Source organism: Schistocerca gregaria, chromosome 1 (genome assembly GCF_023897955.1).
Source record: "Schistocerca gregaria isolate iqSchGreg1 chromosome 1, iqSchGreg1.2, whole genome shotgun sequence".
Taxonomy (NCBI): Eukaryota; Metazoa; Arthropoda; class Insecta; order Orthoptera; family Acrididae; genus Schistocerca; species Schistocerca gregaria.
The window spans coordinates 412507396-412526269 of record NC_064920.1 but is presented as its reverse complement, the minus strand read 5'-3'; the positions used below and the strand labels follow the sequence as shown (position 1 = coordinate 412526269).

General features: G+C 40.2%; 1 protein-coding gene across 1 annotated transcript in view; it reads left to right on the top strand.

Annotated features, from left to right (window-relative positions):
* Positions 1–1847: 1847 nt before the first annotated feature.
* LOC126349943 (TLC domain-containing protein 2-like) overlaps positions 1848–18874 on the top strand; it is a 63443-nt gene continuing 46416 nt past the window's right edge. The window contains exon 1 of the mRNA XM_050002472.1: positions 1848–3028. Coding sequence (XP_049858429.1) covers positions 2823–3028 — 206 coding nt within the window. The 5' untranslated portion in view covers positions 1848–2822. The remainder of the gene's footprint in view (positions 3029–18874) is intronic.

The window sequence follows — 18874 nt, the reverse complement described above, 5'->3', positions numbered from 1 at the left end:
TAACCTTTGCCATGGTTTTGACAGATTTAAACCTGTTTCCTCAACAAGACAAACCTGTTTTCACTATTTGAAAACCACCATTTATTGCAACTGGTTAGCTGTCTATTACACATGCTGTTCTGTAACCATTGTTGTAGGCAGTCATGTTCTAAATATTTAAGTTCCTAATTGCCAAGGTATCTAAGGCTGTTTCCAGATTTATGGATATCAAATTGAAAATAGTGAAACAGGCCTGTCCTTCTGAGTAAGACGGGTTTAAAGCCATCGAAACCATGGTAAATGTTATTTGAAAACCACCAGTTATTTCAAATGGTTGGCTGTCTATTGCAACTGTTACCCCATATCAAGAATTAGATTTTTTCATTATCACTCAAAGTCCTGATTGCAAAGTTTCCCAAGTCATAGGAAGTTCTATTTACATTTTAGAAGAGTGTATAGGTCGACAGTTTATCCCTGTTTCGTATGCCATGACCAGTGGTGTCGTCGTGGCTGGCAGTGGTTTTAACTGCAATTATTAATCGATCGTCTTTAATAGGCTTCTCAACAAATATCACATTATCTGAGTCACATCAGCACAAATGTTTTGGCTGGAAGTACTTGTAAAAGTCTGAATAAAAAATTTGTCATGTTTGGTCAATTTTTGTTTGCTCTTTTCTTTTTCTTGACTCTGTTTCCGCTTCTTTTTTTTAATCCATGATTGTTGATTACTTCAACAAACATTTTGCGGACAAAACAGACAGTGCTAATGCTTCATTACCCACATGTGCTCGAGGCGATTGCTCATTGCACTGCACTGGATTTATACGTTATTAAGAATAAAAATAATGGAAACATTGCACTATGTATACTTCCGCATTTGCTCTTACCTCACTGGCCAATTGTTTGTGTGGAGCATAAAGCACGTCCTCTCGAGTATGTTCAAGTAAGATGATAATTAGACAAGTTGTGCTGTAATGTCACAGATAAGACCGAAAAATCTTACAACCACACAAATATTACCAGCAAATATGCGCTGACTGGTCAGCCATGTCAGGTGCCTGAGAGTTATGTGAACACCAGCAGATAATTTGTAGAAACCATGACCAACAGAGAAACAACAAAACACCAAATGGTAATTGATTTTTGGCAATGAATTAAAATACGGCATGGAGAGCATATGTCAGTTCAGAAAAGGAGCAGGTAAAGAAAGTGAAGCCATTGAAAGCCGTACTGACCGTCATTAATTCATCCCGTAATCTTTTGATTCCTTCGATATCTGAATCCGATGGTTACAGCCATACAGGTCACTACTGGAGCTGTTATTTGCTACACTGATGACGAGCCGATCCCTAACACAATCCACAAAACAAACCAAGGCCAAGATCTACAATTTATCCTCTTTCTTTTAAATGAAAATTAGAGTGCAGTTGGTTACAACACTTCATTGGGATCTATGATTAAGCATCATTCCCTTAGGGGAATTATCTACACAAATAGTTGAGTTAGCAAGCTTCATTATTGCCTGTCCGCTACGACGTGGCACCTCGCTGCAGCGGAGAGTTCTGGGGCCATGAGCCCGCAGTTCCACTCGCAATACCTTTCGTCTTCAAGGTTGGAAATGACGTGTGGCAGCAGCAGTGGTCGGTAATAATACACTGTAAAGACTTTTTATGTGGTCACAAACTGCTAGTAGTTCGACGCCATTCACTGTTGGTTCGGAAAGATCAGCACCATAGCAACTCCAATTTCAACTGACAACACCGAATTGCGGCAGGGTTCACGTCTCAGCGGACAAACAACACTACCGATTTAAGTTAATGTTCTGGAGGCGGGAGAAACTTTTTTGATTTCAATTCGTGCCATTCAAGGTTTGGTAAGGGTGCAAAAAGTTAAAAGTAGGAAATTCTTGATTCAACTAAGATGTTATGTAACTTTTCATGGAGGCCAGGTATCCTTGAGCTTGGGGGCCCCTGGGTACTGCCCCGCTTAGCCGTATGATAGTTACATCAATGACTGATTCTGACGTGAAGAGTCTTTCGCTGTACAGGCGGCTAATAGTAAGGACACAGTAATTTGTTCAGTCGGCCACAGCCAAGAGACCTCTCATAACCTTTTCTTTTTTTTTTTTCTAGGCATACTCTCCTCTGCAATTTGAGTACTCAAACTACTTAGTTTCTGTCGTGGTGGGAGGTATAAGTAATGTTAGAGCATCATTTCGAATGCGACTTTAGATTAGACTAGATTTAGTTTCATTCACTATAGACAGAATACAGTAATATAAAGTGTGTCAAACGAGTCCCATCACCGCGAGGTGCTTACTTCATAACATTTCGGCTACCAGCGGCCTCATTCGGAGAGAAGTAGCAGTTTTCGTATTGTTCCTAAGGTTGTTACTACAGACCTTTTGACTCGTAGATTCGGCGATGGGAATGTGCATGTGCAAGTTTTCATTGTGTGTGGAAGCTTTCGCTGCCTGTGGAAACTCATCTTGAATGTTGTCATCGAAATGACAATTTGTGGAGATCTTTGGAAATGTGATTAGCCAAGCAAATCGCATTGTTTACAAATGAGCAATTACATATTTGTGTAATATTTGTATGTCCTGTCAGAAACTGTTGCACGCTATGATAGTTGTTTGTACCGAAAGTAACTGTATACGGACTTACTCGACTTGTTTACTAATACCATGGTTGTAGAATATATTGTCCAGTATTTTGTGATAAGAAAATAAATAGGTCAAGTTACATAATGTGTATGTAGATTAGTGTGTTGCATGTTATGCAACACCACATGGTGCTTGTAAATTTTAGCGGTTTGGATGACACTGTTGTTTGGTGCGAAAAATGGATGCTACACAAGTGACGGGAACGAATTTAGGATACTTGTGGGCCATTTCAAGTGGAATTTTATTCACTGTGATCAATTCTTGGGTACTTAACTCTTTGATTCCTAAAAGCGCGGCACACACTGCTCCTCAAAAGTGGAAATGGAAGAACACGGCCAATTCTCTATTGCATTCTGTTATAAGCGGTGCGTGGTCATGCTTGTGGTAAGTTTGATGTTATGTTTATTTTAATGTTACAGTCATTTATCTCTAACAGGAAATTTTGTTCAGTGTATTGATTGCAGTTATTGATAAAAAAGGTTTGCAGAATACTTTGAAAGTGTGGGTATGGATACTGTTGGCGATAAATACTGAGTGTGTGCATCATACCTGCAAAATTCTAGGTATTCGTCACCATGAATCTGTTGCACAGATATTCGAGGCGTCTTTTTGCTCTCTTATGTTTTCAATTAGCATTTTCAGTTAGTAGTTACATTAAATGTTCTATCCAGAATTAACATTTTTAATTTTGGTGCAACTATTGTTTTACTATTATACACGATCTTGGCATAATCGCTGTAAGTTGCATGATAAACCTGGATCTCGCCAAGAGAAATTTTCTCCCCCGGGTAGGGTGCCTGTTTGAAGTGCTTATTCTTTTACCTATCAATTAGTAGTCTTTTAGGAGAAGAATTTTAGATACATCAGCGTGTTACATTTTAGTGTGTGCCTATTTCACGGCAATATTAATATTCACTGGTATTAAACGTATTTACATATCAAATTTGGTGGCATACCGAAAGCCCAACTACCGTATATTGATTATTTGATAATGTGCGATAGGTTCAAACTACAAAAATTGTTCCTCTTGAAGTGTTTTACGCCTTATCTCATAACACACATAATTTCAGAACATATGTATGATGTACAAGATACATGCCACGGTTACAATTTGTTTATTTGAAATTTTATCACATTTACAACATTACCTGGGATATTCCGTGCAAAGTAGGACACACTTATTATTTGGTACATATCATATATTGTTTAAAAAGGCTGGACTTTTATTCTATGAGAACAATGATGTATTGCCCATAATTTGTAGTCATTTTAGTAAGGCCATATGTTCTTGATGTGATATGATGAGTGTGTGAATTATTAGAGATTTTGGATCATCATTCCAACTAACTGACAGATAATAATTAGTATATCATTATTTATATTATAGTTACATACCGTGATGTATTGCCTAAACAGTTTAAAATTGAAGTATGTAAATTACAGGTTAGGATAAATAATATAATACAACAGCATGAAATTTCTTGTAACACGAGTCACTTTCATGTAATTAAGTTTTTATATTAAAAAGAATGTAATTATTAACTTTATTTTGTTCAGTAAATTATTCTCTGCGTGAATCTGTTACAAATATCACTATTAAAAATTTCCCAATATCGTAGGCCTATTGTAAAAACATATTAAATTTGTAACATGAGTCACATAATCTGAATCACTGTTATGTTTTTGTAAGGTTAAAAAAAAAAAAAAAAAAAAAAAAGAGGATGCCCTTAACAGCAACGGAAAAAGAGAAGGGAAAAGTTAAAGAATGAAGGAAAATATGAAGAATTTAAGAAGCAGCCTGTGGAAGAAGCTAGAATAGTCAATAGAAGCAGGAACAAAACTTCTTACAGTTGAGTCAACTTAAGCAACATCTGTCATTAGAAGGAAGAAGAGCTGAAACTAGGGTGCGAGTCACTGTGTAAGTCACATAGTGCTCTGGGTAAAGCCGTGGCTTGAGTCATTGATTGTTGCCATCTTCATCACGGCATAAAGTCGTAGTTGTTCGTAAGTTGTTCGGGGACTTGTGTGGAAATTCATCAGATGGAAAGTCATAAACACCCAGTAATGGCAGCAGTCCACAAAATAGAGGCATTAGTTGTGAAATTAGACACTTGGTAACTGGTTTCTACAGTTGTGACGACGTTAGTCACCAGGCAGGAAGGACACTGTTGTGATTAGAGAACATAACGAAAAGAAGGCTTCATATTCGTCACTTAGTCATGCCCATCATGGAAACGTATGAGGCATTCAAACAGGAACACTCTGAAGTTCAAATTGGGAACTCTAAGTTTGCAGAAATACAGCCACCACATGTTCAGTTAAGCAGCAAACTACCTTATAACATATGTTTGTGTAAATATCACGAAAATTTTATTAATGCTATCAGCAACCTTCATGTGAAACATGATATTATTCCAGCTTGCACCAACACATTTGTATTAAATATATGTCAGCCACCCAGTGAGCATTGTTGACAGAATAATTGTAACACGTCAGAATGGTAGATGTTTCAACAATGTCTGTAAAATTTATGAGTTGGAAATTGTGAATTTATCATGGTATGTTTGGAAGATGGAAGAAAGTGGCTCTAAAATTATTAAAGTCAAAGAAAAGGCTCTAGTTTCTTCTTCATTGCTATACAAAGAGAGCTCAGTCTGCATCAGGGACTATAGATGATGTAAAAATTGGTGACTGGTAAAAAGTAGAATATGATGGTAAATTCTGTGCTGTAGAGGTACAGGTAATGTTTGGAAACTCTTCATCTAATCAGTGCAGTGGAGTGTGCTGGTCACTACTGGAAATGGCCTGAAAAATGTGAAAGAATACTGTACACACAGGACAAAATTATAAAGAAAATTAATCCACCTGATGTTGTCAGAGCAAGAAGATATTTTCAATTCTCTGAATTGTAATTGAATTTACACTTTATTTTCCCAGATATCATGCTCTTATAATTTTTCACAGTGTTTAAAAAATGAAAAGTTTGTCTTATTTGGTAAATCATGTCATAGTTTTATTTCTCTGCTCGCAGGAAAGACTTTTTCCAACAATAACTAGCATGTAACATGCGTCACGTAACATTGAGTCACGTGCTTTTTTCAATATATTACAATATTTTACATTGTATAAATCTCTAACTGTGTCATTTGAATGCCAACCTAATTTGCATTTTCTGTCATAAAACCAGACCCATGCTCCTAATAGTTTGAGGACACTTTTGATCTAAATTGTTCATTAGCAATAGGATGTTCCAAATTTGTAACATGAGTCACAATGTAAATTACTTTCTTGTTCTTTAATTTTAATGCTCTTCACTGCTTAAGTATTAATTCAACATCTTTACCTGAATAACACAATGTATGATGAATCGTTTACAAAAGAATATATAGGTTTATAGATTGATTAAAAGTCAACATAATTAACCACTGATTTCAATAACCACTGATTTCAAAATGTAACATGACTCACCATATAATCTCCCACCTGGTGAAGTATTTACATCCACCATAAGTATCATGAATTTTTATTCCCTTTTAGGGATGCAGCTCAAAGTATCAGTTTGTCCTTCATGAAATCTTCCACGGAGTAGTAGAATCATTCAATTAGGAAATCATGTAACTTGCATTTTAAAATAATTGTCTTCTATTCATAATTTCACACCCTTTTATTTTATTGTGAATTTTCATGGATATTGATTTTCTCAGAACAAGGTGTTTCCCGCTCATCTGACCATTTGACACCTGTTGTTTTTCTGTTCTAGCTTCCTCAAAACCTTCAATTTCTTGATTTCTAATCTGAATTTGTCTCTGTTGATTAAGGTCTCCAGTTCAGTTGGCATATTTCTTCTATTAGTTTTTTTTCTTTCCTCCCTATCCATCCACTTTTTGTGTTTTCTGTTTCAGAAGAATGTGTCGATTTTCTTTGTTAATTGGTCTTCGTGCATAGAGTGTAAAACGTCTTTTTCTGATACCATCTATTGTTTCAGGGCAGAATGAGTGTATTAGCTCGTTTGATCTCTAAATTAATATTTTGGATTCTTCTATCTTTTCCAAATTTTCTAATGCTGGTTTGCATCTGGTTGAAAGTAGTTTCTGACCCATAAAGGACCTCTGGTCTTACAACTGTATTATAATGCCTTAATTTAACATCTTTAGAAAAACATTTCTTGTAGTGTAAGCTTCATGTAGGCCTACACTCTTTTTATTTTTTCCGTCATGATTGTAATTGCTTCTTTTTCCCTTGTTATGGTTATAATTTCACCCAGATGTTCAGAGTTGTCTGTTTTCTTTATATTTCAGTACTCGGTTTTTAAAATGCTTGATGAGTCTTTTCAAACTGTATTTGTAAGCCTGCATTCTCAGCTATTTCCTGCAGAAGTTCAAGTTTTTTTTCTTTGTATTTTCTGAAGTTCCATCTATGTTTTGATCTACCTTCTTAGTTTTAGGTAGATATTAAATTTTTGTTTTTCTTCCTCCATTGTTCTTTTATACCTTTTTCCAGCAAAGAGTGGTGACAGGTGGTCTCATTTTGTAACTCCTGATGCAGGATTGAAGGGAGTAGTTGTACAAAGAAATTTAACTTTAGATATTGTGTTTGTAAGCTTTTTATTTGATATTTCCAGTTATGTCTTCTAATTATTTGTGTAATGTTTAGGATATGCTCTGGACAGTTCCTGTGCACCTAAATCCAATGTGATACTCTCCAATTTGTTTTATCTAGTTGAAGATTTGTCTAGAAGAACTTTAGACAAGATTTTGTACTTTAAGGTTACTAATGAAATTCCTCTGTAATTATTGATATCTGTTTTGTCCCTTTTCCTATGAGGTGGGGAGTTAATGCAATCTCCCAGGTTTCTGCAATTCTTTCAGTGTCCCAGGCTCTATGCGGTTTTCCTTTTATAATTGTGATACCTAGATCTCCACTAGCTTTTAAACTTCCTGCTGTGAAGCCATGTTCACCTGTAGCTTTCTTGCATTTTAATTGTTTGATGTAAGTTTTAAACATGTTGAAGCATGCTGATTTTGAAGTTTCATTATGAATAATGGTAGTAATTCTAGTTGCTTGGTCAGTTTTTCACAGGTGAATCTCATTTCAAAACATGCTGCCAGTAGCTTCCAGTTTTTTGTTTCATTTGTGTTTTCCATTTTCTTTCCTGAAGCTTGGTGATTGTGAAACGTACCCCAAAGTGCTGTCATTGAAAGTTTTGCAGTAGGGTGTATACTTTATAAATGCTCCTTTTCAGAGGAGCATCTCTTTTATTCTCAAATAATTTTATGTGCTCACTTCTTCTCAGATCGATAGATTTTCCAGTTACTACTTGATTTCCTGCTATACCAGTTGTTCCAAGCTTTCTTTTTCTCTCTAGCTGCTTCCTCACATTTATTACTCCTGTATCTGTGACCTTTCTGTGTTTGTTCTCTGGAGCTATTTCAAATGCAGTATATTTTTGTGTCTTTAAAGTTGTTGACATCAGTATCCATTTCCCTCAGCATCTTCTGAAAATCACATTACTTTTCCTTCTAAGTTTCATTATGAATTCTCTTACTTGTACTGTTTTGTTTCTTGATTAGATTTTTGAGAATAAATCACATGTGTATCTCAGTTGTATAGTGATCTGAATCAACTTTTATTCCACTCGTGGTTCCAAATTTCTTGGTTTCTGGAAAGTAATATGTGCAGATGGTGATTTGATCAATTTGAAATTCTCAGAAATTGACATTTGGTGATATACGTGTTTTGTCACTATCTAGGTAGTTTTTTGAAGTGTGTTTTCATGATTTTAAGATGGAATGAAGTGCATACATCTGTAAATCTTGAGCAATTTGTGTTAGTTCTCTTATGAGGTGGATGGTTTCCAATAACTTTTTGGAATGATTTCTTCTGAACCAGTTGGGCCCTGAAGTGCCCAAGTATGATTTATTAAGTTGTTCTTGTGAACTTTTGACATCCTGTTTTCCAAATCTTCCCAGAAGTCTTCTGCTTTGTCTTAGTTTTTCTTGTCATCTATTTGTCACTGCCCCAGTGTCATTCCTCTGGATGCCTGCCCCGTTGGGCTCTTAACAGGGCTGACTGGCCGGCTTTTACTTCTGCTGCCACCATTGAGTCTCCCCCACAGGGTGACATTGACCACGTCAATCATTTCTGCGGCCGAGGCTGTCATCCCCCGCTCTTCTGGACTCCCTCGGAGGAAGGCTGTACCCTGGTGGTCGCTGGAGATTGCTGAGGCTATTCGTGACCGTAGGCGGGCTCTCCAGCATCATAGACGGCACCCGTCTCTGGAGACCCTCATCACCTGCCTTGGCCCATCGTCTTATTGCACGGCGTAAGCAGGAGTGCTGGGAGAGGTATGCCTCATCCTTGGGCTCCCGTGTCTCCCCCTCGCTTGTGTGGTCCCGGATCCGACGGATTTATGGATACCAGACCCCTATGGGTGTCCCTGGAATCTCCCTGGATGGCGCTGTCTGCATGGACGCTGCCACCATTGCTGACCACCTTGCTGCGCACTTTGCTATGAGCTCTGCGACTGCAACTTACCCCCCGCCTTTCGCTCTCTAAAGGAGCGAGCCGAGCGGATGCCGGTATCATTCCACACGTGTCGTTCTGAAAAATACAATGCTCCTTTCAGCGAGAGGGAATTCCTCGCTACACTCGCCGATTGCCCTGATACAACACCAGGACCAGACCGTATCCACGCGCAGATGTGGAAGCATCTCTTCAGGGACTGCCAGAGACACATCCTCACCATCTTTAACCGCAGTTGGAGCGAGGGCGTGTTCCTGTCGCAGTGGCGAGAGGGTGTTATTGTCCTCCATCTTGAAGTCCAGTGCGGACCCACTGGCTATGGATATCTATCGTCCTCACCAACGTTTTGTGCAAATTGCTCGAACATATGGTGGGGCGGCATTTGTGTTGGGTCCTTGAGTTGCGCGGACTCCTCGCTCCATCCCAGGGGGGCTTTCGTCGGGGCTGGTCTGCTGCGGATAATTTGGTGCAGCTGGAATCTGCTATCCGTACGGCTTTTGCCCAACGTCAGCATCTCGTTGCTGTATTTTTTGATCTGCGGAAGGCGTATGACACTACATGGAGGCATCACATCCTTGCTACGTTGCATGCGTGGGGTCTTCGTGGTCAGCTCCCGGCTTTCCTTCAAACCTTTTTATTGCGCCGCTCTTTCCGGGTGCAAGTCGGCGCCGCCTCTAGTTCATCTTATATACAGGAAAATGGGGTCCCGCAGGGCTCGGTGTTGAGTGTCTCCTTATTTATAGTGGCCATTAATGGTCTGGCTGCAGCCGTGGGGTCGTCGTCGTCTCCTCCTTTGTATGCCGACGACTTCTGCATCTCATTTAGCTCAACGACTACGAGAATCGCCGAACGCAGGCTGCAAGTAGCATCATGGGCTCTGACTCATGGTTTTCAGTTATCTGCAGCCAAGACTCGAGTTATGCACTTCTGTAGGCATCGGTTGGTCCACCCTCATACTGAACTTTACCTCAGCTGCCACTTACTTGAAGTGGTGGACACTAGCCACTTCCTAGGACTCGTCTTTGATGCCCGGCTCACATGGGTTCCTCATATTACTCAGCTGAAGCAAAAGTGCTGGCGGCACCTTAACGCCCTCCGCTGCCTGAACCACACGTCTTGGGGTGCAGATCGCTGCACGCTGTTGAGATTGTACAGAGCCCTTGTGCAGTCCAGGCTTGATTATGGGAGCCTGGCCTATGGGTCTGCATCACCCTCACTGTTTCGTCGTTGGACCCCATACACCACTGTGGGGTTCGGCTTGCTACTGGGGCTTTCCGTACGAGCCCCGTGGATAGTCTACTGGTGGAGGCTGGGGTTCCCCCTCTCCGGATTCGCCGCCACCGACTGCTCGCTGACTATGCTGTCCACGTGCATTGCTCGCCGGGCCACCCCAATCATCGCCTGCTTTGCCCTGCCATGGTCCTCCATCTGCTCAAATGGCGACCTAGGTCTGGGCTTTCCATTGCTGCCCGCATCCAGTCCCTGCTGTCGGAACTGGGGTCATTCCCTCTTCTGCCTCCCTTTACGGGTCCGTGCACCTACGCCTCCCTGGTGTCTGCCCCGTCCATCCGTCTGTACTTGGCACAGGGATCTAAGGACTCGGTTCCGCTTGTGGCCCTCCGTCGCCGTTTTCTTGCGCTCCTCGCCTCATTTTCGGGCTGTGAGACTGTGAGACTGTCTACACTGATGGTTCCCTGGTTGACGGTCGTACTGCCTACGCTTTTGCTCATGCTGTCCATGTTGAACAGTGCTCCTTGCCGGCTGGCTGCAGTATTTTTTCTGCAGAGCCAGATGGCCATATTGCGCGCTCTTGAGCATATGCGTTCCTGCTCAGGTACGTCCATCGTCATCTGCAGTGACTCCCTGAGCAGCCTCCAGGCTATCGACCGCTTCTATGCCTCTTCTCCTCTGGTATCCTTTATTCAGGAGTCTGTTTCTGGCATTACCTGCTCTGGTCGTTCGGTGATCTTTGTTTGGACCCCAGGTCACGTTGGCATCCAGGGGAACGAACGTGTCGACAGGCTGGCCAAAGGGGCGATCGACGCCCCAGCTTTGGAGATCGGCCTCCCGGCTCGTGATCTGCAGTTGGTGTTGCGCCGTAAGGTGCTTGGGATGTGGCATGATGAGTGGCATAGCCTGACATCGCTGAATAAATTGCAGGCTGTTAAGGAGACGACTGATGTGTGGCGGTCCTCCCTACGGGCTTCTCGCAGGGACTCTGTCGTCCTGTGTCGGCTCTGCATCGGCCATACCTACCTGACGCACGGCCATCTTTTGCGTCAGGAGGATCCCCCCCTGTGCCGCTGTGGGTTCTGGCTGACAGTCGCCCACATTTTGTTGGAGTGTCCCCGACTGCGTACCCTTCGGCAGTCTTTTAATCTCCCAGGCACTTTGCCTTTGGTTTTATGCGACGGTGCCTCCATGGCTGACGACGTTTTAAATTTTATCTGTGGTAGTCCTTTTTATGGTTCCATTTAGGGAGGTCCTGCACCTTTCCCTTTCTGTGTCTCTTGTTCTCGAGTCTCTCATCATTGGTTGCAGACTTTAGTGTGTAGTTGGATGGTTGACTCTTTCCCTTTTTTTTGTTCTCGTGGTCAGTCAACCAGTCTCTGGCCCTCTTCTTTTCTTCTGTTTCTTGCTGTCTGGTGTTCATCTGTACTCTTCTTGTCTGTAGTGTTTGTTGCCGCATTTGTGTTCTTTCAGTGACTGGGGGGGAGTCTCCTTCCCCTTGGGGTTTTACCTGCTCTGCCTGTTTTTGGAATGGGGGACTGATGACCTTAGCTGTTTAGTCCCCCTTAAACATCCCAGCAACCACCACCACTCATCATCTTCATTTGTTGGTGCATGGCAACTGAATATTGAATAATATTTATTCTTGCATTTAATTATTATGCCAGAGAGTCTTTCACAGAAGGATTCAAAATCAACATCATTTCAGATTATATTTTTGTGAATTGCAGAGGCTGCTCATAAAATTCTGAGACATACGTTGGAAATTCAACCTTAAAAATTTGACAGTGTATACTATCCATTTTTAGGTCATCACAGTGTTTCTTGGGTGGCTGCTAGCAGAATATTGTTGCTATTCAAAAAGTTGATTATTGAATTTCCCAACTTTACAGAGGGAGTTAATTTTTATGGCTACAAATTTGCGTTCCCTTTTAAATTTCAATTTCAGATTACAGAGGATTTCAAGAACCCCCAAGTGTTCCTTGCATGACGGTGCAGACACCCCAGAATCCAAATGTCTGCTTTCACTCGTTTTCAGGAATGGTGGATCAGCCACCTGGAGTAATATTGTTTTTTCCATCACACATCATAATTACCCTATATTTACCATCTGTGTAGATGTTCATCTACTGGAGTTAAAACTAAGATTGTTTGTCTTAGTGGGTTCTTTTCCAGATGACCCTAACATGGGGTACAGGTGCTGACCAAACATCACTCGATCCGGGAAGAGAAATGTTCAGTTTCTAATTTCAAGCTTTTATTTTAATCCAAGTGCAGGGCCGTCTCTTCTACCAGTTATACTGTACTGATGATCCTCATCTCCGCCTTTGCTGCTGTTGAACATTTCACTATGACTCTGGCAAGGGATCCTTACATGGTACTTTCACCAGGGCCAGCTGACACGTGGTTTTTTTTTTTATGTGGTTGTTTATCTCCCCATCCTCTTTCCCTGGACTTGAGATCAGCATTGGTGGAGTTATTATTAGCCGATTACTATTATTATTTCTTTCTTATCTCAGGCGTTATGTCTGGTCAAAAGTGGAAAGTGACGCGGACCTTGATCAAGCGTGACTTCCTTTTAACTGTACGGTATATGTTATATTGCATTTAGGAACTTTCAGGTAATTGAACATGTATCAATAATTACGGATTTCTGTAGTTGTATATATAAGTTTGAATGTAGCTGTTTTGCATTGATGTACTGGTGGATATTGTGTGGTATGACTCCTGTAGTTGATAGTACAATTGGTATAATGTCAACTTTATCCAGATGCCACATATCCTTGACTTCCTCAGCCAGTTGGATGTATTTTTCAATTTTTTCTCCTGTTTTATATTTGTTGTATTGGGTATGGATATTTCGATTAGTTGTGTTGATTTCTTCTTTTTATTGGTGAGTATGATGTCAGGTTTGTTATGTGGTGTTGTTTTATCTGTTATAATGGTTCTGTTCCAATATAATTTGTATTCATCATTCTCCTGTACATTTTGGGGTGCATACTTGTATGTGGGAACGTGTTGTTTTATAAGTTTATGTTGTAAGGCAAGCTGTTGATGTATTATTTTTGCTACATTGTCATGTCTTCTGGGGTATTCTGTATTTGCTTGTATTGTACATCCGCGTGTGATGTGATCTACTGTTTCTATTTGTTGTTTGCAAAATCTGCATTTATCTGTTGTGGTATTGGGATCTTTAATAATATGCTTGCTGTAATATCTGGTGTTTATTGTTTGATCCTGTATTGAAATCATGAATCCTTCCATCTCACTGTATATATTGCCTTTTCTTAGCCATGTGTTGGATGCGTCTTGATCGATGTGTGGCTGTGTTAGATGATACGGGTGCTTGCCATGTAGTGTTTTCTTTTTCCAATTTACTTTCTTTGTATCTGTTGATGTTATGTGATCTAAAGGGTTGTAGAAGTGGTTATGAAATTGCAGTGGTGTAGCCGATGTATTTATATGAGTGATTGCTTTGTGTATTTTGCTAGTTTCTGCTCGTTCTAGAAAGAATTTTCTTAAATTATCTACCTGTCCATAATGTAGGTTTTTTATGTCGATAAATCCCCTTCCTCCTTCCTTTCTGCTCAATGTTATTATTATTATTATTATTATTATTATTATTACTACTACTACTACTACTACTACTATTATTATTATTAACTCTGCAGTAAATTCTTAATCCTGTGAGAGGGTACAAATTCCTATAACTTACCACTCATAAGAATGTCTACAGGAAAATTAATCTGTAGAATATACTTGACATCTTCTGCAGATCTAGCCCAAGGGCCCATGTACCTTCATTTTTAGTGTTGGTTGTGTTATACTTGAAATTAGTAAATGTTTACTTACATTCCTGGCTCTACATGGACATTTGTAAATGTCATATTCTGAATTCAGCAGTGTGTGTTAAGTCTAATATGAATGTAAAGGCAAATGTGAGTAAATTTCTCATCATTATTGATTAGAGTTGTTGTTTATGGACATATTGATGAAAGAAATACTGTATATCCATCCTCTCAAAGTGTACCTCATATTGTTAATTAGTACATTCACACTGACAACCACTTTGTTTGCACTTGAAAATAGAATGGAAAGGCCATTGATATCTCTGGGTGCTCCCGTATGATTGACTACATCTAACTTTTTTACAGAAAACTTAGATGAGCTGAAATTAAATTCAGCTGTTCTTATACAATTGGCTTTTATTGGTATTGAAGATACTTTCAATTTTGCTTCTTGAGATGGATATTCTGTGGAACATGGATGATGTATGGTGTCCCTTTTAAGATTAGAAGGACTGGTAAGTTACCTTTCCTGCTGACTGAATTAAAGCCAGATAGTGGGCTTGGTTATTTCATGCATAAAAATACCCAAGTAGACGTAGAGGTTAAAGAGTGTAGTTTTGAACACACTACCCAAAAAAGCAACCACACAGTTACATGTAGAACCAGTGTTATTGTACATCAGTGTCATCTAAGCTGAATCACAGTCAGTCCAATATGAATTTAAGGTTGAAATGTTGAAACAGTATGTGCTAATTAAATTGGCAGCAGATGTGCAGCATGCATTCACCTTAGGTGAGCCAAGTTTTTGCTCACCTGAGACGAATGCTTTCTCTGCATGCCAAAAGACAATGTTCTGATAGGTGTCATGTCGATTTGTGTCTGTAACACTGCATCATTGGTGCAAGTTTTGAGACAAAGTCCAGTTGGATATTCAGTGCTTCTGCTGTCACATGGGACCATTCCACATTGTATGCTCTGTAGTCAGTGCTTTTGGATGTGATATGTTTGCCGTGAGATTTCTTGGTACAAAATTTACTGTTTTCTAATGTAGGCTCATGGCATGCAGCACTGCATCATTAGCTCCATTTTGATGCACTTGCAACAAAGATTGGTGCATGACAGCCAATTATGTTGTTTCTACCTGTTCTCAATTATCCTGTCCATCCTCAGTAGCTGTTCACTACTGAACTAGCTATAGGCTAATTAGTTTCTTATAGTTACAGTGAATTTTTAGGTAGATTGGTAGGTCTTTTCCAAAACATTCCTCAGTTTCTGGCATCTTCAGTTGATGAACCAAACACTCCCATTATGGGTGCAAAAAATCATTTTTGTCCTACTGTTATTATGTTGCTCATGGTGAACATTTGCTTGTGACAGTTCATTTACATGATAACACAATTTCGAAGCAGCATGTAGAATTCTCTTACTCAGAATTTTTATTTTATTGCCCAGCACACATATATTTTTTAGCTTAAGTCTTAAGGCTTACATGTTTGGTTCAGTCAGACTTGAGGAGATCTGTGTTATGATCTTTATCTGTGAGAGATTTCAGCTGTTTGCTGTCACCCTTTTTGCCATATTATTTAATGTAGCAAAACCAGAATTATTGTACATTTTTCAAATTATTGTGATCGAGCAGATGAAAATCCTACTCCTAATGGGAAGGTAAAAAAATCTTACTAACCAGTCAGCTTCAGGAGAGAACATTTGTAAAGCTTAAGTAAATATGCAGACTTTTGAAGCCAGTGGTTTCTTCTTCTGGCAGGAGGGTTGAAGGGGAAGGAATGGGGATTAAGAAAAGGACTGATGAGGTCTAGGAAATGAGCAGAGTTTGGAAAAGATGCCCAGAATCCCAGATCAGGGAAGACTTACTGGATGGGGTGAGAAGCAAAGACTGATAGTTGGGGGCCTGCATTGGATGGGATTTGAAAATCTGAGAGCTTAAAGGTGGAAGATAGAGCAATAAGCAAGACAGAGATTACTTGATGACACATTGTGCAAATGGTAATAAGAATGGAAAATTAAGTGCAAGGTGTGTACTAGAGGTAGAAGGCATGGGAAAAATAGACAGGTCATAAATTGAAAGGTATGGAAAACTAAGAGAAAGTTGTGAAAGAAATAGTTACTAAGAATAAATGCTAAGACTGAAGAAATTAACCTCAAGATGAATGTCGAGAACGAAGGACATATAACACCAGTTCCCAGCTGCGGAGTTCTGCTAAACTGCTGTCTGTGGGAAGATTCCAGATGGCGTGTGTGGTGATGCAAGGTCCGAGGTCATGGCCATTATTTTGTGGAGCAGTAGGATATTATGTGTTGCCAGTATACACTGTCTGTTTGTGTCTATTCATTCTAACTAATAACTTGGTGGTAGTAATACCAATGCAAAATGCCAAACAGTGTTCACACGACAGCTGGTACACAACATGTGCTGTTCCCCAAGTGGTTCTCCCTTTGATAGTATATTGCTGCCAGCTAGTTACATGACTAGCGCAGGTGGTGGTAGGAGGGTGCAAGTCTTATGGCAGGAACAGCCTCAGGGGTGGGAGCCGTATGGTAGGGAAATGGGTGCAGAAGGAACGTAGGATCAGACCAGGATATTGTGGAGGCTTGAGGGGAATTGAAAAGCTGTTCTAGATGTGATGAGTAAAATGTTGGACAGAATGGACCTCACTTCAGGGCATGTTTTTAGGAGGTCATAGAAGTAGCTGATCATGAGTTTGAATCAGATACTTCAACAAGGCTGTGACTTTCTAAAATCGTGGCCTGAAACTAGGTCCATTCTGTCCAACATGTTGGCCATCACACCTAGAATAACATTTATCAACCCCTCTCCTGTCTTTTTCACTCCCTTTTAGTTTTCTATATTTTTTACTTTCTGACTTGCCTATTTTTCCCTGCCCTACACCTCTAGCACATGCAACACATTTAGCCTTCTGCTCTTATTAGCACTTGCACAATGTTTTGTCAGTAATCTCTATCTTGTTTATTGCCACATCTTCCACCTTTATGCTCTCAGGTTTTTCTTACATCATCCAGTGCAGACCTCAACAATCACCTGTCCGATAAGTCTTCCCTGACATAATGTTTTGGATGACTTTTCTGAACTCAGTCATTTTCTAAACCTCACCAGTCCTTTTCCCCACACCCCTCTTCCTCCCCTTCAACCCTTCTGGCACAAGAAGGAGCCACTGGCTCCAAAATCGTGCACCTTAACTTAACCTTTATATATGTTTTCCCCTGCCACCACTTGGTGATTGTCTATCCATGCACATTACATTTTCAAAAATTGATTTTTCATTGATATTTCAATTTATTGTTAGTAATTTACAAAAGCAGCTATGGGAATTTGCTTATATCGTTTTAAGACAGCTTGCTATTATTTAGTGAATGTTGTTTGGGGAATGCAATCAAACTAAGTATGCTGCCATAAGATAAGATTTTTAACATCTAGAACTTGCAAGAAAATTGATGCTGTGAACAGTCCTCTTTGTTTTCTCTCTTCCACTGCCACATTCCCTGCTACAATTCCCATTCATTAGAAGACAGAAAATCTGCCTTCCATTGCCAGATCATGCAGTTGGTGCAATCATTATCTCAGTCTTATTTTGAGTGATGTCTGAAGTCAGTTTTCATACAAAGAAGGGCTGTAAAGGAACTGTGTCCATCAGCTGTGTTCCTCTTGATGTAGTGTGTGGTGGTGTTTGTCAGAAATGAGTGTTCCTCTAATTGGTACTGCTAGAAGAGTGCTAATATTTTATAATGGTAAATGAGTTCAAAATGTAGAACAGGCACAGTGTAAGGTAGCGTGCTGCTCCTCACAATACATAGGTTGGCAGCATGTCAGTTTCACATGATTTATGGCAAGATAGTTTGTAATCAGTGAAAAAGGTGCCAGGCCATGGGGTAATGTACAGGGCTATTACAAATGATTGAAGCGATTTCATAAATTCACTGTAGCTCCATTCATTGACATATGGTCACGACATACTACAGATACGTAGAAAAACTCATAAAGTTTTGTTTGGCTGAAGCCGCACTTCAGGTTTCTGCCGCCAGAGCGCTCGAGAGCGCAGTGAGACAAAATGGCAACAGGAGCCGAGAAAGCGTTGTCGTGCTTGAAATGCACTCACATCAGTCAGTCATAACAGTGCAACGACACTTCAGGATGAAGTTCAACAAAGATCCACCAACTGCTAACTCCATTCGGCGATGGTATGCGCAGTTTAAAGCTTCTGGATGCATCTGTAAGGGGAAATCAACGGGTCGGCCTGCAGTGAACGAAGAAACGGGCAAGCTTCACGCGTAGCCCGCGGAAGTCAACGAATAAAGCAAGCAGGGAGCTAAATGTACCACAGCTGATGGTTTGGAAAATCTTACGGAAAAGGCTAAATCAGAAGCCTTACCGTTTACAATTGCTACAAGCCCTGACACCCGATGACAAAGTCAAACGCTTTGAATTTTCGGCGCGGTTGCAACAGCTCATGGAAGAGGATGCGTTCAGTGCGAAACTTGTTTTCAGTGATGAAGCAACATTTTTTCTTAATGGTGAAGTGAACAGACACAATGTGCGAATCTGGGCGGAAGAGAATCCTCACGCATTCGTGCAGCAAATTCAAAAGTTAACGTGTTTTGTGCAATCTCACGGTTTAAAGTTTACGGCCCCTTTTTCTTCTGCGAAAAAAATGTT